The 21,773-nt window shown below is 43.2% G+C and overlaps 1 protein-coding gene across 4 annotated transcripts in view; it reads right to left on the bottom strand.

Moving 5' to 3' along the window:
• ncam1a (neural cell adhesion molecule 1a) overlaps nucleotides 1-21,773 on the bottom strand; it is a 244,697-nt gene that overhangs the window by 72,299 nt on the left and 150,625 nt on the right. For all 4 annotated transcript variants that reach the window (XM_041952982.1, XM_041952984.1, XM_041952983.1 and 1 more), the window contains exons 2-5: nucleotides 8,944-9,018; nucleotides 6,764-6,973; nucleotides 6,019-6,162; nucleotides 1,144-1,281 (exon numbers count right to left, since the gene is read on the bottom strand). In XM_041952982.1, coding sequence (XP_041808916.1) covers nucleotides 1,144-1,281; nucleotides 6,019-6,162; nucleotides 6,764-6,973; nucleotides 8,944-9,018 — 567 coding nt within the window. The remainder of the gene's footprint in view (nucleotides 1-1,143; nucleotides 1,282-6,018; nucleotides 6,163-6,763; nucleotides 6,974-8,943; nucleotides 9,019-21,773) is intronic.

A 21,773-nucleotide genomic window follows, 5' to 3' on the forward strand; every position in this document is an offset into this window, starting at 1 on the left:
GCTGTCCATCAGGATTCACAAAAGGTGGGACAGTAGTGGTTTCACACACCCGGTGTTTCTTTTCTGGAGGCATCGGACGTGTTTCCAACCGACTTGAGATGAAACCATGCCCAGCTCCGTGTGTGACAAAGTGACTGAAAACACCATCACTGCCACACTGCTCACAGATTTAACTCTGCTCTAATTTTTAACAGCCAATGAAATTCTGCACACGTCGATATGCCACTTTACTGGATTATTTACAGCTTCAGCCACCTCAAGTCAGGGATTTCAGTGCTAACAGGGAGATTACCCACAGTTTGAAGTGATAAATATAGTAAATGGCCCAAATATAAAGATGTAAAGCCAAAACATAGATATAGATAACTTAAATATGAATGTAGATGGACAGAAATCTTTATTTTGTGAATATAAACAGATACTTATGTAGATAAATAATACTTAGCATTTTATTCTCTCATTACTAACACACACATTCCACACTGAGGAAATAGCATGCTAGCTAGCTAGGTGGCTAATTCTTGTCTAATTTGTGGTGGTTTCCATAGGAACGCCATCAAGGCTTTGGTCACACGGGAGTGGGCGTGGTTTCATCTCAGGTGGGTTGGAAAAATGATTTGACATCCTTCCTGGAAAATATTATTTGTACTGGATAGTTGGCAAAAAACAAATTAAAGAGCGCCACCTACAGAAACTTAAGCCGATTAGCAAGGTGGCTCACCTGATCATGCAATTATGAGAGCAAATGTCAGAATTAGTGACTTTTTTTTTATCACAACAGTGATACAAAAGGAAAATCCACGAGTTAGAAATCATCTTGGGTGGATCTTAAATATCCATGGTGTAATTGAACAGAATTTCATTGCACTTGGAAACTTGTGTGATGACAATAAATGATTCCTGATTCCTGATTCCTGATATTTCACAACAATCTGGCTCGTAGCTGAGTTGGACACGTGGGCAGATGAGCTGACCAACTGACCATCATTCAGGGGACAAAAGGGGAAAAACCATATTTAATGCATAAAAGAAGAGCACTTCCAGGTTTTGCACCATTACTGGACCCTCCTTTGCTGAGCAACAACTTCTCTCTGAGCAACAGGGCCGGCAGGGAGCAGAAGGTGGGAGAGATGCAGCGCTCACCGTTAACAACGACCTTGATCATCCTGAAGTCAATCTCTCCCCTGGCCATGACACGAGCCTCACAGTTGTACATGCCCTCATCTGTCTTCTTGATGCCGCGGATCTGCAGGTGGCCATTATCCATGATCTTGAATCGCACTGGAACAGAAAAGGCAAACAGAGAGCAGTGACTAAACACACGTGGCGTTCGAGATTAGGAGTGAATTCTCATCGGCGGATCGCAGAACTTGAAATGCAGGACCGTGTTTGCACGCGGTAATTTAAAGCAGTCTGAGGAATCTAAGATCTGCGAACAAGTGCCTCGCTGAAGTGCGACATTAAGTATGATTATTTCCCTGAAACTTGAAAATCTGCGGCTGTAAAGTCACGTAAATGTTCAAGGGGAACATTTAAGTGAAGTATTTCAGCAAGGAGTGAAATACTTCACTTACGTGGTCAGACAGGAAGTTTAGCCAGATTAAAAAGTCCCAGTTATGCGCGGTAATCATGCAAGTGGCTTGATAAACACTGAGACGGGCATGGCACCCAGACGTGTTCAGCAGTGTTTTACAAGGATCACAGAGGCTGACAGACGGTCACACCTCTAATTAAAGCAGCCATAAACACGCAGTAACAGAGTGAGGCGCGTAAACTGAAACCAGGTGTCGTCTCTCACACGTTTAGGGGAAAAGCATCCAGCGCAGAGCGGGAAGACGAGGGGCTCAGCCGCTGTTCGTTATTTTTAAGTCCCGGCTGAAAATTGCACTTGTTCAAAAGTTATGACTGGACAGCGTGTACTTTAAAACTCACTGGATTAAGATTTGTGGCTATTTAGGGTGTGAAGTGTAACTTTCACAGGCCAGTTCATTCCCTCTTTGGGGATGAGAGCCCCTCTGCAGGAATCCAACGCCGCCAGTCCAATTTCCATGCTAATGAGCGGATCCGAGATTTGGATTTGTCCACCTATTTAACAGAGAGGGCCGCTGTGTAAACCAAAGACAGCCTGTGTGCTATAAAACCACTTGATGCATATAATAATGTACTGAGTGCTAGAGGGGATCTTGGCTTGGGACAGTGAACATTTTCTCCCCCTCACTTTTGAATTTTGTGCACTTTATTGCACAAACACTTCTAGCTAAACCCCCCTGCCAGTCACGAAGGTAACTAGGAACATTTATTAAGGCTGTGTGCTGGACAAAGCTCGCTCTGTCTGACATTTCACTCTCTCCTAGCAGGATAAACAGCAACTTTAAGGAAGCTCAACACACTTACTAATGATATCTGACACCTGCTGATAATGGCCTATGAACAACTACGATACAGCTACCACTGTTAGTACTAGTAGTACTATCATTGGCACACATATTCATCACCATACAGCTTCATTCACTCCTGGATAACTGCATCACATCTCATGCATGTGCTCCCTCACATCCACTGATGACTTTTCTAGTTAATATTTACTTTGCATTTTACATTAAAACCCTCCCAAACATTTCATCACATATAAAGTGACCTCATTTGTGAACCACTGAGCCTTTCCAGGATGATTCATGCCCAATCATGATACACGATACTACTACTTTTTGGAGCGTTCCATATCTTTCCCAGTCTTTAGCTGCTCCTGTCCTAACTTGTTTGAAACATCAGATTCAGAACAAGCAGATATTTAAAAAAACAATTAAGCTCATGAGGTCAAACAGTAAATATACTACATATTTATATATTTGTGCTGTTTTCAGGTGAGTTTCTGTCAGAAGGGATCAGCCTCCACCTTCAGCACCCTCTAAACTTTCTACCTCCTACCCAAAACAGGGTTTGTATTCCCACACCCCGCTTTTATTGGTGCAGTTGGTGAGAGGCAGGGAGAGATGATGGTAGTGCGGCAATTGGCAGTTACATGTGGCATCTAGGCCTGTGGTAGCATTGCAGCAGCTAACAATAGCTGAAGCGGTGCTAGTATGATAGTATCTTAGCAGTTAGCATTGGCATCTAGCAGTTAACATTAACAGTATAGGTGAATCTAGCTTTATTGTCTTCTTCTGTTCCTCTTAGCAGGTAGCAGTTAGCATTTAGCATTAGCATTAGCTAAATGGTAGCATTGGAACTGTATTGTCTTCTTCTGTTCTTCTTAGTGGTTAGCATTAGTATTAGCTAAATGGTAGCATCGGCACTGTATTGTCTTCTTCTGTTCCTCTAAGCAGGTAGCGGTTAGCATTTAGCATTAGCATTTAGCATGAGCTAAATGGTAGCATTGGAACTGTGTTGTCTTCTTCTGTTCTTCTTAGCATTAGCATTAGCTAAATGGTAGCATCGGAACTGTATTGTCTTCTTCTGTTCTTCTTAGCGGTTAGCATTAGCATTAGCTAAATGGTAGCATCGGAACTATATTGTCTTCTTCTGTTCTTCTTAGCATTAGCATTAGCTAAATGGTAGCATCGGAACTGTATTGTCTTCTTCTGTTCCTCTAAGTAGTAGCGGTTAGCATTTAGCATTAGCATTTAGCATGAGCTAAATGGTAGCATTGGAACTGTATTGTCTTCTTCTGTTCTTCTTAGCAGTTAGCATTAGCATTAGCTAAATGGTAGCATCGGGACTGGCCACTACCTGGAGCATCTCTGGGTCAGTTGAACGTGGCAGTGCTGTTTGGATTGTGTAGGAGCAGTGTGAACTGGCACTAGGGGGGGTGACTCTGGGACGCCGGAGTTCACCGCCTAGCCTCCTGGAGGTGTTGTGGGCCTTAGTAGGCAAAACACTGTTGAAAGGAGGTGTCCACCTGATGACCCCCAGAGACGTGTTAGGAATCACTGCTCTTTGGCAGGTATAGAGGCAGATTAGGGCTCCAAGGTTCTTCACTGAGAATGAATCCTCTTTTTGAGCACAAGTATCTTGTGTTTAAGTTAACAATTCATTTATGTTTCATACAATCACCACTGTCTGGGATCAGGGTTGTTTTGGGGCACATTCTGCTTTTTAAGTACTTCTACTCCTCATTCCGCTAAAGTTAGCCGCTAACAATTGCTTCAGTAACATTTTGAATGCAGGATTTTTTTTTGCTTGCGATGGAGCTTCAGCTTTCACTTGTGGAGTGATTTCCACAGCACTCTGTTTTCTGCCTCCTGTCCGCAAGCACATGCAAACATGAACTAAAAGCTTCAGCTAATGCAAAAGTAATGTCAAGAGATAAAACTAAATGTTTTCGACGGCTTAATGTGGCGTTTAAACAGAAAAACATCAACCCGGCTCTTAATTCATATCACATTGACATATAATCCAAAGTTGTGATGGGAAGTTTCACAATGCAACATGCAACATATGGTTAGGTCGACTGCTCTGAGGAAAATTACATAAGCAGTTTTAAGTTTTCTGTGTCGGTTACAATTAGTGGTTTTTCCAGTGAAAAACACATTCCTTGACCAGACTCCAAGAATAAAGGCAGCCTTAGCACAACACTGTGGTGACTCCAGGCTCTCCAGCGGTCACCAAAGGAGGGGTTACTGTAAGGTTAAAATAGGCCCAGTCCAAGTGTGAAACAAAACCTCCTCCCGCCTCGTCCCCCATCTCAGTCCTCACACAGTTCAAGCTTTAGTTGAACTCTCGGAGGTAGAGCTGCTCGGGGCCAGCGCTGTCGATGCTGCCTCGAGATGCCAGATGAAAAACTGTGCATGAATATATCTACTGCACGACAGCGTTGAGGCCCTTTTGCAGAAAAGACCGGTTCCTGCACAGAGGACGGCAGCTGTGGTGCATCGACATGGTCACAGAAACTTCTTCAAAACTTTCAAACTTCAGCACCGCCCACTTCGACGCCGCTTATTTGTATGTTCGGTGTGTTCAAAGCCTTCACATTTTCTCTCCAACAGAGCTAAATACCCTCGTTCCGTGTCACGCTTCATAGCTCCAAAGTGTGTTTCCTGGCAAATCAGCGATCGTCGAGAACGTAGGGATGAACTGTGGAGGAAAGGATTATAATGCAGGAGTGGTTTGACAAGTTTCTGTGGACCTTTTGATGTTTTTGTTTTGTTCTGTTGTGTTTTTTTCTCCGCTGTGACTGTGACTCACCATCAGAATCCACAGCAACGACTGCAAATTGAAGCTGATTGCAGCTTCCGTCCTCTGTCAGGGAGCAAGCTACAAACTTTTCAAAACCTCCTCTCAAGCCTACCGGCAGTGAGAATTAGGTTTGAGTGGAGTGTAGTACAGTTACAACAATGTGCAAACTTCCCACCAATCAATTCCTGCGATGGGGACATCCAACTGTGAAATGTTAAAAACACTTCCAGCCCGTGTCTGCTCCGAAAACCCTCATTTCTGTTCCTACGTGTGTTAAAAATATGATGGCATCAAGGAAAATCCTGTAAGAAAATGACTATGACCTCTTTGGCTCGTTAAACCTGGAAAACTTTGTAGCTCTAGATTGCATTTTTTCACGTTTTGTTAGTGTCAGCAGCAGCAGACATAAATTACATTGTTAGCCCTTCTGTAACCTTCCTCTTCTCCCTTTTTCTCTCCAGTGTTTTCAGATTATTTCAGCCTCTGGAGTAGTTTTCCCTCTATTTGGGGAATTTAAAGTCCAATCTGCCCTCAGACATCTCTTCTAGTGACAAAAACCACTTCTCGCTGGGCTGGAAAATACAATTTTCATGTCCGTGCATCATCTATGAGGTCTAAACCTCCCCACTGAAAATGCATGGTTTTGTTCATAGATGATGGGCAGGAGGAGGAGGAGGAGATGAGGAAGACTGTGGCAAATTGATTGGAAAGCATGAATTGGCAGACGGCACTGGCGGGAAGGTGAGGCGATGGCTCAGGGAGTCGGGGGATGGAGACAGGATGGCAGGCTGGAGGTGAGAAAGTGGCTCAAGCATCGGAGCAGTTCTATCCGGGCCGGCTCACCGTCTTTCTCCACCTGGATCTTGGAGCCCTTGTGCTTCCAGATGATGGTGGGCGGAGGTGAACTGGCCACATCGCAGACGATGTCGGCGTCATCTCCTTCGTTGAACTCCTGCGGGCTGGGAGCGCTCTGGAAGGTGATCTTCTCTGTGGGGAGATATGAGATTTATAGCCGTTAATATCTCAACGTGCGCGCTGACACTCTCACGCTGCATGTTTACACGGCTTAAAAAAATCTTACAGATGATTAGCGGCGTAACGAGGCACCATATGTTTGAGCTTCTGCTTCTCCAGTAAATGTTTTGTCGGTTTAGCTTTCGTATAATCTCAGGTGGTGCGGGCAGGTAGTCGACGTGAAGACTGCGAGGCAAAAAGGTTTCACCTGGCTCAACTGTGCAGCGATGTCATACGACAAAGCGCCGCATTGGCCAATCAAACTCATGCAAGCCCACATTCCTGCAAGATTTCTTTGTGTTTACCTCCAAACAGTTGCAACCACAGATGTAAAATCCTTCCTTGTAATACTACAAAACCCTGAGGAGCGATCTGGCTTCTGATCACGACTCCGTTACTCAAACAGGACTTCCTGGATCACATTTCATCGTCTGATCTGATTTCCTGTTTCATCGTTCAAGCACATTTTTTCACTGAGATGGCAACAATTCAGGGGTCACAGAAGAAATCCCACCCTGTCACCTCGAACTTGTTTTTATATTAAATTAACCGAACTCCAAATGATGAGACTTACGGAAGATCTTCACTTGGACCGTGGCCTGCGCCTCCTTGTCCCCGTTCTTCGCCACGCACTTGTAGATGCCGGCGCTGTCCACGTTGGCGTGGTATATGGTGAGGGTCGACATGGTTTCATCGCTGCGGCTCACGAAAATGTCTTGCCTGTTGGGGAGGATCTTCTCCCCGCTGGGGGCGTACCAGTCGATGTCTTTAGCATCTCCCAAAACTGAAAGACAGAAAATGAGAAAATGAGACGAGGAACAAACAACTCGGACGCTCAGAAGTCATTTTCTGTTCGTGTTTGAATAATGTATTTAGCTACATCCCTGATGTGCAACATCATCAGCTTTAACATGTTCATTCAGTCTCTGACTCGACACGTTAGGATGAAAGATCAAACACATCAATCTACACTCCACGAATCAAGAATTCTTTGTGTGACGAAGGCTTGGAAACATGATTGTTCAATCAAACAGCAGATATCTTTTAAAGATCAGAACAAATGTGCACACTAAAAAATAAAGAGAGGTATAAATAATTCCTATTTGCTCTGTAGGACAGGATTTTTCAGCAGGAGGCGACTCTCATTGAAGGAAAAAAATCAAACAATCTTTTCCAAATCATTCATTTTTTATGAAGACCAGCGCAAGCTGACACATTTTTTTTGTTTCCCTGAAACATATTCATGCTATCTCATCTCTTTAGGAACACAAAAGGGCCCTAAATTCAATTTGACTTCTTTTTCAAGAGGGGAGCTGGAGTTCAAACCGAAGCCACGCTGCTTCACGGAACAACAAAGAAAAAAATAACTTGGTCCAAAAAAAAAAAAAACCTTCAGATTGAACATGCAAACAGATTCTGAGCTTTGCTCTTAATGGCTTTCTTCCGTTTGAGGGTTCGCCGTGTGACAACAGGTCAGCGGGGGACTCGACTGGAGGCTTCTCATGCTTCATGGTTCTGGTTTTAGTGGCCTTGGCTGAGATTTCTGCTTTGACCCCAGATAGGATGGAGGTGAATGGAGCTTATGATGCATAAAAGTTCCCTTTATAACAATCAACAGACAGCATGTCCCTCCACAGACAGCGTCCCCAGTGAAGAGATGCAGACCACAACTTTGTCAGAATCTCACAATACGAAACGTTTTTTTTTTTAACTCAGAGTGTTGTCATGGTGACGCAGGGGTGCAAAAACTACACAGCTGATCTCAGATGAGGTGAACTGATTGGAGGGTCTCCACCGCTGGGATGGTGAGATCTACATGTGGTGTAAATGAACGTATGAGTGGGTGCGTCTGCCGCCTCCATCCTTCCCCGCCCTCCTTCCTGCTGTGTTCCCATTGGACGGCTCATCTGCAGACAAAGTCCTCCGACTACAAACACGTCTTATGTTTGGCTACAAGAAATCCAAACCCGTTTGAAAACTGTCTCAGTGTTAACAAGGTCAAAACACTGGACGAGGCGTCGTGGCGGGAACGAGCCCTGATTCTGGGCTGGTTTTTGTCTCAGATCAGCGATCAGGCTAACTGTGGCTAAATGTTTGGACTCTGCACAAAGCTTCATTTCCTAATGCAGAGAAAAAATAGAAATAAAAAATATAAATTTCACAGCATATTCTGTGGAGAAATGGAGACACTGATCTGATAAGAGATGCTGCTGCTTTTAAGTGAGCAACAAAAGCACAAAGACACAAAACCTGGACAGATAAGACCACAACACTCTGTTTGGCTAGATCCCATTTTGTTTTGTAGCTTGAGTGAATGGAAGCAGTGATTTATAGGCTCTTTAGTCAGAGTTAACGTGATAAAGTGATAATAATTATCACCTCCTGACTGGTGTGATTTTATTCACGGACCGTTTGTTCAAGAATGTGAGACAGCAAAGAAAAAAAACAACAGAACAAATGCAAATACCACCAAACTGCACGTTCAAGCCTGAGCGCTCTCTCTCATTGGCTGTTCAGACTGCACCTGTCTCACAGCCCTCATCCAGACCGGACTCTGATCTCACAGCCTCCTCAGAACAAACCATCACCGCTGAACTACTAATGAGGGGACATTCACAGGACACCGGTCTCATTATTTTAACAGACTTGTGTCGCTTTTATCAAATGATCTCAATTAATACTGCTAATATTGCTGCATGAGGTGGCATTTGCATTAAGCTGTGTTAAATGAGGTGTGCTGGAGATCGCTCTTACCTTCGCACAGGAAGAATTTGGAGTCTCCTACGCTGATCTCTCCTTGTGTCGGAGTGATTTGCACCTGGATGGCAGCTGGGAGAAGAAATGAAGAACAAAACATACATCAGTCCGTGGTGAGTCTCAGGGATGGCGGCGCGGGGGCGGAGCACAAAAAGGCACGGCTAGAAATCAAATTGTTTTGCTTGCTCAGAAGAACAACCACGATTCAGACTCTCCCTCTGTGAATGAAGCTGCGGGATGAAATTTCCCTGCTCGCTAGAGTGCAACACCTCCATGTGCAGACGGGTTATGAGTCGAGATTTTCCACAAGAAGCTTGTTGAAGTGGCCGGTTGTTAGCCGGCTCACTTGTTGTGGATATATTGCACATAGAAGCCATTGCTAACTGTGCTAAATTTAAATTATTTTTTAATTTTCATACTTTCATGCTTTTCACACTGACGTTTGTGCACTCAAAATATTTTTAATAATTGATAATCTCACCATCATTGGCTGCCCTGTTAGCCAAGACACTCGCAGTTTTTGTCTGGCTAATGGAGTTCTTACTGTGACACAAATCAGGTATATCTGTTCCTGGCTGTTCCACTAACCTCTGAAACTCAGCGTGATTGGACGCCTTCTCACGCCTTTCCTTTCCTAGAGAGTGAAATGTCTTCCTGGAGTTTGTTGTCATATTGTGAGGATGAGCATCCACTGCAGTTAATAGTTAAGATTTTAACCCTCGTATTGTCTTCCCATCTACTCTGCACCTTTTGTCTTCCAGGGTCAAAATTGTTTCCAACACATCAACATATATTTTACACTTATTTTTTTGTATGATATAATAGATGTAATTTATAAAACATTACACTTCATTTTTTATTAAAAAAAAAACAGAAATCCTGATTATTGTGACTATGGTTATGATCTGAGGCACATAAATTGATGTATTATCACAGACTGGCACATGTCAAAGTTCAGTCAGGACACTAATTTTAAAATAATGTAAAAATTTTTAATGGCAGCAAATAGTCACACTTGACCCGGTGTGGTTTGACTGTTTATAAAGCATGAAGTATAAATGTGTGTGTGTGTGTGTGTGTTTATTGTACTGGAAAGCACAATAGTATGATCCATTATACCACTTATTGTGGCCGGGTCACATTTGACCACAGATGCTATAAATTTTAATAAAACACACAGAATTCAAAGAATATAGTCATAATTAATTTTACTTGCAAAGAGCATCGTATGGAACCATCCATGTCATTTTCAAGCAATTATATGAGAGAAAACCATAGTTATGATATGCAAACTCTTGAAAACATTGAAGACATCAGGGGGGTTAACTGAGGTAACTAATTATTGTCATACACGAAACTACAGCAGAGGCGATTTAATGTGTCATCATCATTTCTCCCCAATATTCCTCCATATTATATATTTGTTTGACTCATGGCTGCCTTTGACTTTTGGGAAATGCTGCTAAATGCATCTAGAAACAGAAATAATAGATCTGCTTCTTTTTTATTCACCATTCCTGTCCAGACAAACGCAGCGAGCTGCAAGATCTTTTGTTGAACGATGTTCTTCTTTCCCAGTTTGGCCACACTTATGATTCTGTTCTTAGAATGGGACTCAATGGTCTTGTGATTTGCTTGTAAGAAGGTACAGTAACACCTTTTGAAGGAGAAGAGGGCAACTGTACGTCAAATTACCTGATTATGGACGATTATTAAATTCTCGACAGTGAAAAAAAGAATTTCAGATGTTCTGCATTTGTTTGTGGGGAAATGATCATCAGTCCTCAGCAGCAGTCTAACATATATTCAGTAACACCATGTGAATATTTTACTTCATTCTTCATTCCTCTGTTCATAAAAGCCACCCGATTGAGTCGTTCCAGGGTGCTCTCGTACATCCCCGCTTCTCCTGGCAGACGATTTAGCAGGCATAATGCTGTAAATCAAAGAATATCCTTTTCCTGAGACCCTAATGCACTTCATCTCTCAGCATCAGCTAAAGCCACAGCGACACAGGAACACCTGGTGTTTGTTCCTTCCTGCCTGCGCCGACAAATTAAAATGAAAACTCTTGAATATTCAATGAAAAGTGTTAAAATGTGCGATAATTTTCAAAGGCGTAATCAGGAAATTCATCACTTGCACGTGTCACCAGAATGTGACATGGTTTAATTTAAGACTCGTGTATTCAGCGGCATGGGAGCGAAGCACAGAAACGCCGCTGAATCGTGATCCGGAGCTCGACGGAGAAATCCCGCTGAGCCTCCAGCATGTCGCCACTTCACACAAATGAGCGAGGCAGTCTCAGCCCAATTCTCACCAGGAGATTCATGGGAATGGTTTACAAGGACTCGCCATTCAAAGGCAGGTAGCCGACTACGATCGCAGCACAATGAGGCGATGTTTCATAATTCAGCATCGCCGTGGCTATAGAAACGCAGGCGTGACTAAGAAGAGAGAGTCACAGCAGTGGCCTTCGTTGTTCTTTCTTCCCCCCACACAGTCGATGATGTGAAAAGCCATCATCATTACGCTGGGGAGCCGAACCTCCTCCACCGAGGGTGCATACAGTGTTTAGACGTGCGCAGATGTACACAATAGGCTTTTGTGCCGAGAAGCCTTTCGCAGCGTCGCCATGTTTAGTGTGTTTATGCCGCGCAAATTGGAAGATATTCCAGTGTCAGCAGGGATGATCTGGGCTTCCCCTCGAGGATATCGGTTTTAGTTCTTTAAGTTTACACAAACGCGCAGGAATGTAAGCATCGCATTGTTGAAGAGTAAGCGATCTAAGAGGGTTTGTGGTTGTTTAACAGCGTGACGCGACTTACTGCTTCTGAGAGAAAACACGAGTACGACGGGCCAGGAAAATATGAACAGAGCGGAAAGCAGTCCAACAGACAACAAAAGGTCGGGATTTTCCTGCTCATGATGATCTCATGTACTGATTTCATTAAACTAGTCAAGGTGAGAGTAACATCGCCCTCGTGACTTCATCAACAGGTCAGATAAATAATGAGTTGCAGTAAAACGCTGCCTCTGCCACTAACATGACCTGGCCTTTGTTCCAAGCCTGCATGCAAACTCTCGAGGCCCTGGAAACCACGACCCACAGTGTGTTTGCTGTTCCAGGTTGGAGGTAGATACAAAGAAAACAACATATCCATTTCCTTCTCTCATGCAGTGAGATCACAAATACCACGCTGCAGACCAAAGCCGTGCCTCCTCACTAAGACAACTGGCCAAAAATCAGCTGATCATATCTGCAACACTAAAGACAACAAAGAGGAGTTCAGGCGGTGTGGGAAAGAAGGCTATTCCCAGAGACATTTCCTCAGTGTGTCTCTAAACGGCCACTCGCAGCGTCGCCGGGACGAAGTGGCTGTTGAGTAGAAGTGTGATTTTGTGTCTCTGCTGAGAGCATATTGCGACGAGGAGAGTCATGGCGTACAAACCGGAGAGGTTTCCACATTTAATTACCGAACAAATGCAGAGCAACACTCCTCTTCTTCAAAATCTGTGTTCTTCATATGAGTCAGGATAAACATGAACTCTTTCATGAAGTAAATAAATTCCTGTTGGGTTGGATTGTGTGACACAACTTTATGCTGTCCTCGACGCTTCATTTTAACTTTATTTATTGATATAAATGCCGGGATCTCATGAAAAGCAATCATGATGGCGTTTATAACAATTTGTGGACAAAATCAAGTGATTACAAACCAAATTTAAATGGACAGGAAAAAAAGAAAAGTAAAATTACAAAGCTCAAGAAAATCATTTTCATTTGAACCAGTTTGGATCAATAGGAAACACAAAACAGTTTCTGAAAGGTTTTCACTTCTCGCAAAAAGACAAACTGATTAAAGAACTACAGCAAACACAGAGCAACAAAGAGGGAACGCTCAAAAAAAGAAAAATAACATGAAACAAATTACATTCAGGACAAATCCAATCAAATCTTAACCATCACAAAACCTCATTAGCTTAATACCAGATAGGAGTGATTAACGTGGGGCGCTCACCAAAATAATACGACAAAACAAACTTCAGTCAGGAACGAGCAGGTGAAGAGATTCAGGAAGAAAAGTGTTTCTGTGTCAGAACGATGCAAACAGGAACTGCTCGTTTAGCTTTAATTCAACGGCTTCGATTTGCCCAAATGTTAGCAAATATAGGCTAAAAACAAGGATCAAGTTGTGGCTCTGAACAAGTTCCACTCGATGCTGATTGGGATAAATCTGGATTTACTGTGTTGAGACAAAAGTGGATCAGCCTGATTTAATAACTGATGGATTTAATGTTGTTTGAGTGATACTTTGAAATAATGTTTGTCAGATCATTTTCCATCTGTCTCTGCTGAGGTATGTCTTTGTTTTCAGAGTTGTGTCACTTGTTAAATTCGGACAGAGCTGCTCCAGTTTGATCCTTTAAAGTTTTCATCAAAGCTCTGAAGCGGAGAAAGACCTGACCCAAATGACACGAATAAAAAGGTGAACTAAGAAGCCCAGAAGCAAAAGAGATTTGGGGGAAGGAGGTGTAGATTAACAGGAAGGATAGAAAGAAGTGCTCGACACGGTGAGGAGGGAGCTCGGATAAAGGATGGAGCTATCTGTGCCCTGACGTGTCTACTCGCGGCACCAATCTAATATCTATCCACTAAGCCTGTCTCTCACTCTCAGTCCTCTCCAAAAACTCATAAACCTCTCTTTCTACTCGAGAGTCCTTCTTTACTCTTCACTCCTCTGCTTCGACGCCTGTCGTCACAACGCCCAGCTCTCTGACAAACAGCGCTGCCATCATTCACATCGGCGTCTCTTCACACAGACAATGGACGTTTTCTTGGTATGTGAGAGTGAAGAATCTGTTAATGTATGATTCAGAAGAAAAACAACATCTGCTTCTTTCTATGAGAGCAGAAAACCGCTGAACGTCCTTTGTTGCTACAGGCAGGAGTGCAACACTGATCTATTCAACACATCTGGATTCCTACAGCGATGTTGGTCTGTGTGGCAAATCACGCAGTTAATAATCAGTCAGTAAATTACTGGGTATCACACTTAGAAAGAGTATTTTTTTGTCATTGTATCAGGATGCTGCCATGTATTAAAGTGGAACATTCGTACAAGTAGCTTAGCAGTTAGCTCTGTACAAGTATGGCTAGTCTTAGCAGTGGGCTGGAGCATTAACTGTGGCTGACCCTGCCAGTAAACAGCTGTAGGAGAAGCTGTCTGTGGCTTTAATAAACTCACATTGAAGTGAAAGCCAGTGCTGCTCTCTGCAGCAGCAGCAGTGGCTTAAAGAGCAGCATTTTAGCCCAAATTGTTGAAATCTTTTGTAAAAATATGATCTGAGGGTGAAGATGGTGAGTGAAACAGAGCGAGCAGACATGTGGACAAACAGGGAGCTAACTCCTGCTAATAAGAGCAACGGTCTTAAATTAGTGTTGTCCTAATGTCGGAGTTTAAACTTAATTATTTCAAGATTCAAGATTCAAGATTCTTTATTGTTAATGAGCATGACATGTCAATGAAATTTTCATTGCAGCCCCCAATGTTAGAAACAAGATAATAAGAAAGATAAGAGAAATTAGAAAGAATAAAATTAAGATAACTAGAATAAAATAAACCAACATGCAATAAAAATATTTGTAAATGCAATTTAAAATATACCAAGATGAAAATATAGGCATATATAAGGCAATAAAAATATACTAAACAATAAACAATAAAATATGCCACATTTTTAGGAAGAAAACTACACGACGCCAAAGCCAGAGACAGATATTAGACTGAATATGATCACACATGTCCCTGAGAGGGTGTTATTGGCACATTAGCATTGTCATGCTAACTGCAGAAACATGTGGAAAATCTGGTTCACCCACTGACGACACATCTGTCGGCATGGCAACAGCGCTCTGACAAATGTTAGAATAAATAAAACTCCACGCTGTCTGTCTCTCCCCATAGACTTCCAGTGCCATGTCCAGTGTGTTTCCAGGTTTGAGGGGAGCATAACTGTATAACCAGAGATGACAGTTTCCACCACCAACCTTTGTGCAACCTGTTCTCATTTTTTTCTGAAAAGAAGAACAGGTTGTCCCCTGAAACCATCCACACAGCCAATTAGAGGCCACAGCAACCCAACACAGCCCAAGTTATTTCACCGCATCCACATGGAGGAAGGTTTCCTGCAGTGTGTACCTGCGGTTCCTCCTCACAGGAACTATTTGCTCACTAATATCTCCTTACAACCCCGTCTTCTAAAAACTGCACGCCGTGAATTCATTTCCAAAAAAACATGCACCACACGAACGATAATTTCGATCGACGTGCTGCTGAGCGGGGCCTCAGCCGGCGTGTTAGAAATACTCAGGTCATAAGTCCGAATCCCTTCAGGCAGCAACACCATTTCCTCCTCACGTAAAACAGCACAAGAACAGAACAGAACAACCTTACAGTGACTATAATAATAAAATTACCACATATATAATGAGATCGAAACATGAAAACATTGACACTGCAGCCACTTTATTTATTTCTCCTTAATTCAACATTTTGCATATTAAAACTAAGTATTTATGACAATAGGATCAAAATTAAATTACACAGGCATCATCCTTAAATAAACAAAGAGAGGTATGGTCTTTTATAAGAGCCGGGGGAAACTCAGAGCATTAATTAAGTCCCCCTTTACGCACATACACATCTACATACAGACAAACAAACATGCTGTGTTTGCTCAGTTAATAGCTTGCCACCAGATTGATTATTCAAGTTATTAATTTGACAAAGTTCGGAAAGAAGTTAGATGGAAGAGCACATTTAAAGCCACTCACAGCGAGCTCGGAAGCCGTATTAGAAATGGTGTATTAATTTACCGATAATCCCTCCACACTTTGAGGCAAATACGCCTGTGAGGTTTTAATAACAATGACCAAAACCTCTGAGTGAGGATGTGAGTGCTGGCCATTCTCTAGCGAGAGAATTATGGACTTCACAGCCTGCTACTGTAAACAGGCTTTTCTCATCTTAGCATTAATTCCAATTATGTAACAGCACAAATTCACACACGCCGCGCAGCCGTCGTTGCTTCGTCTTAAGGCGTGCGAGTTTGTGAAATGAGCAAACAGGAAGTAGCCGGTTCTGCTGGGGGAAACCTGAAGCTTCTCGGATCGGGAGGTTTGCATGCCTAATTGGAGCCTGGCAGCCGGCGGTGACTGGCTCCATTACGAGGAGGCTACAACAGTCAGCTGTTGGTGCTTAAAATGCGAGTCACGTCGGAGCGAGCACACACTATGCAGGGGCAGACAGCACAGTGCAGGGCCACGCTGGGATGCATGCATCAATAGCACATACCCTCAGAGAGCAACTGTCTGAGGATGTGCTGTTCGGCCAGACACACTGCTCTGTATCAGAGATCACTTCTCTCTTTCCTGTGCAGTATGTGAGTTTGATCATTGAGTGCTATTACCTGTGGCCCGAGAGAAGGTCAGGCCGTCAGTGACGAGGAGAAAGACCTGAACAAGATTCAGCTAATGTCGCCCTGTCAACGCTTTCCAGCAGGGAACCCATTTCACCAAAATAACCTTATTTTTCCATCTCTCACAGTATTAGTTCGACAGTTTCCTCCTTAACGACCCCCAGGCAGTGAGGACGAGTTAATGAAAAATGAATCTTGAGACATTATGAGACAATTTTGATCTTAAATTGAAGCTGCCCCATTTGAAATGAATATTATGGAGCATTTCTGCTATTATTTGACAACTGAGGGGGAAGAGAGAGGAAATGGACGGCAGGCAGAGAGATACAGGATGTGGCAGCAGACTCCATTTGAAAACTCACCAGCGTGGTTCTGTAGCTTATTAAACTGAGCCATAAGGATTTCTGCAACTAGAAGCTGCTCTTCAAAATGTGATCTATGTCATACATTTCATAGCACAAGTCTCTCGACATACTGGGGAGAGATTATGTTTGCAACCCTTTAATAAACGACTGTAAGTGCTGCACAAATACAGTCATATTTGGTTGTCTTTAACGTCTGTAAGCTCACAATCTCATGCAAACACACTTCTGTTTTGATCAGAGAGCCGGTGGAGGGATGTTTCTCAAGCACCGAGCGGTAAGAGAAAGCCATTTCTGAGGCCAGGTGAAGGAAGCTGTAAGATCTATTCTTGGAACCCAGTGGGATTTCTAATGCAAGCATTCACCTCATATGCACTGTGATGAGGGGGCACTGAAGCACAGCTTGGAGTGAAGGTGGGACACAGCTGAATCCCTGACTGAATCAAGCCTGGCTTCTCATTCTCAATGATGCACAGCTGAAATCTAAACTCAGATGTGACCAAACTCACGATTTCTCTCTTCTAATTTATTCTCATGTTTGGGTCTGAGGTCTTCTTCCATCTACAGTTGCTCCTTTTAAAGCCTTGAAACAGCATTTATGCAAATTGCTTTACCACTTAAACGCTTTAAACACACTTTCTTACAACTGTGTGTTTTGTGTTTGGTGAAGCTACACACAAACTGTGCTGCCGGAGAGGAGACAGGTGTAGAAGACCTCACCTGAACCCATGAAGCCACTCTGCAGAGCCTTCAGTCCACATGTGTTGCCCGATATCACACACTGAAGGTCTTAGTGGACTTCACAGACCTCAAACTCTCCCTCTAGCTCCTCTCTGGTCCCTGCAGACTTGAAGAAGCTTCTCCACAAATTTCAAAGCCTGCTGCACCTCCTTTACCACACGACATACACACAGACACTGATCACTCCCATCATGCCTCCTTGGTACCGTCTCCACTCTGCAGCTTCTTTCTAAACCCATTCTCTGACCTGCAGTCAGTCCACAGAAACCCTTCACACTGCTCCCAGTAATCCATTACCCTCAGAACCTCGAGGGTCTCTGGCAGTGCCTTCTATAAGTTTTCTTAAATATGTGATCTTTCCTGCAGAGATTTCATGTATGCAAATTAGTAATAAATCCAACAGAACAGCTTCAATGCTTCTGCTCATAGATCCTCCAAGTCTGTGGAACTGTGGAAGGGTGAACGTCATTCATCCTGAGCATATTCCCTCATTTGGCATTTTTATGATGCTGGTGGAGAGTGCTGCCTAACACGTCACCCCCAAAATCCCCCAGAGGCGTTCAACTGGGCTGGGGTCTGGGGACTGTGAAGGCCACAGCACGCAGGGTGATTCATATCGTTTTCACACTCATCACATCATTTAGTGAGCCCCTGGGATGAGGACATTACCATCCTGGAAGAGAGCTACTCCCATCAGGATAGAACACCTCCTCTGAAGACAAGTGGACCCAAACCACGTGAGGGAAACACTGCCCCCCTCAGTATAGTGCTCGAGCATTCAGGCCTGTACCATTCACTAGAACATGGTGAGGGATCACTTACAATACTGAACCCTTTTTCAAAGATGCTTTCCTCTTGCTGCAGTGTGATACTGTACACGTCACAGAGCATGACAGGATGTTAGATGCGTTGTTTCATTCAGTAGAACACCTGTAATTTGCGACGTTTATGCACTGATTTATTCAGGTTTTATCCATTCATTTGTCACGCAGGATGCATCCTCATGCATGACTTCAGTGTCATGCCAGTTCAGCTGTTTTGGCTGCTCCTTCGCACAGAATGTTGGATTTTAAGTGTGTCGTCTGCAAAATGTTCTAAAACTGGTGTTAAATGTTAATAACTCTGAGTATAAATTATCCAGGACATTCAAATGAAGGCAAAAGCCATGAATATCATCCTGCATTTAGTACGACATCATTATACAGATGAACATGCCCCAATCTCGGCCTGAGCTCCAGCGTCCTGGTAGTGGTAGCAGTAATATGAGCACTACTGCAACAACAGCAGGCGCATTCATCGTCAACTATCTGGTGCAGGACGTTCAGTTCGTTGTGCGACTTCCTTGGTTTGGTAAACTCTGTGACCCAAACAATTATTGTCAAATAGACGAGTCAAGCATGACTGTGGAAACACTTCACGCATGTTATTTACAATGAGATGACTGCTTCCTCAGTCTTTGTGCCTGTCCTGCAGAAACAGAGTCATCAACAGGTCAGAGTCTGACAATGAAGCGTTACTGACATTTGTGTGATTTATTTCTATTGATTTTCTTTAATTAACATGACAAAAAGTAACTTTATGCATCGTTTTTCTTTTCCCTGCTACCGAGAATGAACCGAACGGTGAATCTGGTGTACTGTTACACCCCTGGTAATAACAATATACTACCTACAGTAATTCTGCACACTCAACTGCACTGTGAAGGGACATGAATTTGCAGGTGAACTCTGAATATAATAGCTGTTACACTGAGCCCCCGAACAGAACTAACTTTTAGCATTACGTTTCCAATTTGCGTTTCAGAGGCAGATAAATTAGCCTTTCAGAAGCACATTGCAAACTGTCTTCACCACTTATCATTAACCTGCTGTACTTTGAGAGACTGCACAAAGCGCTAAGCAGCCGTTTCCATGTGCTGTGTGGGGGTGTCAGGCCTTAATCAAATTGACATAGACGCATCAGCTTCTAAGCTCCTTCTCCTCACATCTTTCAGTCATTCACCAACGCGGCTTTGTCAGGATTACGGTTGTTGCCATCATTCCCCTCCAACCCACCACCACTTCAGTTGTCATCCAAGAGTATTACAAGTGGAGAGGAGCGAAGCAGGAAGAAACACAAACGTGTGCTGCACAAACCAACAGCGTTAAGTGCCTTTTTCCACTAACTTACAGAGTAAAAACTATGGAGTGAATGAGCTGCTTCATGCAGCCTCATATTTGTCCACCTCTATCGATCTAAAATATGCTGCCTCACCTCATCATCTCCAAATAAACAACTCCCTGATACATTTCCAATAGCTGCTCCTCTTCTGTCATTACTAATGTTTGGATATGAAACAGAGGCCAAGCAGTGAAAGGTCCATTTTTGCTCTGACTAATTTTGAGCCTCCTCAATGTGACAGCACCTAATTATTAAACCTGCAGAGAATGCAACACAAAAGGCTAAAAGGCTGGAACAGCTACAGCATAAAATCCGGCCGTGAATAGATGACATGTAAAAGTAGTCAGGGTAAAGGGGCGTAATGACTAGAGATTATAAAACGCTGCTCGCTGCCCACAGACGCTGCAGCTGAGGAGCGAGGCTCTGCTCAGATACTGCGTGTCGCTGGAAGTTTGGCTTGGTGATGGTGCAAGAGGAAAGCTTGTAGCATACCCAGAATGGAAATGGTTCATCCTCTGATGAGCATAATTATTCTCAGTAAAATTCAGGGTAAAATTTCACTTGAACACTAAATGCACACTTTGGCAGGTCTTCAGTTTGGCATCATCCTCTCAGGACCATGAATAACCACATCAGATCCCATCTAGATTCTGCCTTATTTTAATGTGATGTTAAGGAAAAGAGGGGTCACCAAATTCTGGGGTCCTCCTCTGGGAACCATGAATATCCAAACCTATCCAAAATCCTTAATATCCACAATTCCAATCCAGTCTCTTGTTGAGTATTTCGCTCTGGACAAAATGTTGATACTGGCATTGGATTAGCATTCTGAAACTCTGTAGCTAGTGGTGCAAAAACTATATTAGCATTTTATTTGTATTTTTTTGTAATCTGTATGACAGGCTCGACTTCAGTGATATGCATACTGGCACTGTTATAAAGTTCTGCTCTGCGAGGCTTTAATTTACTGCCCTCTCTTTCACAAACGCTACCCATTGCACTTCTCAGCTAAAGCAGATCATGAAAAGTATTTTCCAAGTAATTTGAACCAGGTCTGACCTGAATATGCTTCAGCTCCTACCAATTAACTTCCTGCAGGGTCTTTCTGTCACAAGGTCAAATCCCCTGGTACATTATAATTAACAGCAATACAACTGAGGCCAAGCTATAATTTGCAGACCTGCGAACTGTAATGAAAAAGGCGACAGGATACAAAACAAAAATCAGGTAGAGGGGTCTGGGGGCATTCTCCCCTGGAAGACAATTTAAGTGAACATGTTGAAAATAACAAGCAAACGAAGCCTTGAAATCACAATGTCTGACACACACACACACACACACACACACGCGATCAGCAGATTAAATGTTGGCATCGTACGTTTCCACAGACGTGTTGAAACCTTACGTTTCTCGATGTGTTCAGTTCTCAGTTTTGTGTTGTGACAGCACCGTGGTTACAGTCTGGTTAGATTTAGGCACAAAACCGTTTGGTTAGCGCCGGGAAAAGATCGTGTTTTGGCTTAAAATACCCGGATTTGTCACCACAGACACGGCTGGAAGGCGTCCTGACGTCTCGTTAAAAATACTCGCTTTTTTGCCACAAACACGGCTCGAACGGCGATCTGCTGCTTGGCAGTCGTCTCGCTGTCACCCCTCCATCACTCCCTCCACCTCCTGATGAGAAAAGCTAAGCTCATATACATGCACCGGAAATCTGAATCATGTCACTCTGATAATCACGGTAGAAACGCTGATATGATACATACGAAACAGAAAAATTCAACGTATCTGTGGTTTGCAGGTGCCAACGTTTTATTCTGGCATCTGGCAGAAGAGCACGAGGAGGAGAGTGAGAGAGAAATGGAAAAATTATAGCCCAATATAGCCTGATTAATACAATAATATCTTAATTCCTTTATTGATTGTTAATCTGAATCTGCAAAGTAACTAGTAACTAAAGCCGTCAGATAAATGTGGGGGAGTTAAAAGTAGAATATTTGCCTCTGGGGTTTGGTGGAGTAGAAGTACTGTATAAAATAGCAGAGCAAATAAATACTCAGGTTAAGTACAAACACCTCAAAT

This window comes from Chelmon rostratus, chromosome 14 (assembly GCF_017976325.1).
Source record: "Chelmon rostratus isolate fCheRos1 chromosome 14, fCheRos1.pri, whole genome shotgun sequence".
Taxonomy (NCBI): Eukaryota; Metazoa; Chordata; class Actinopteri; order Chaetodontiformes; family Chaetodontidae; genus Chelmon; species Chelmon rostratus.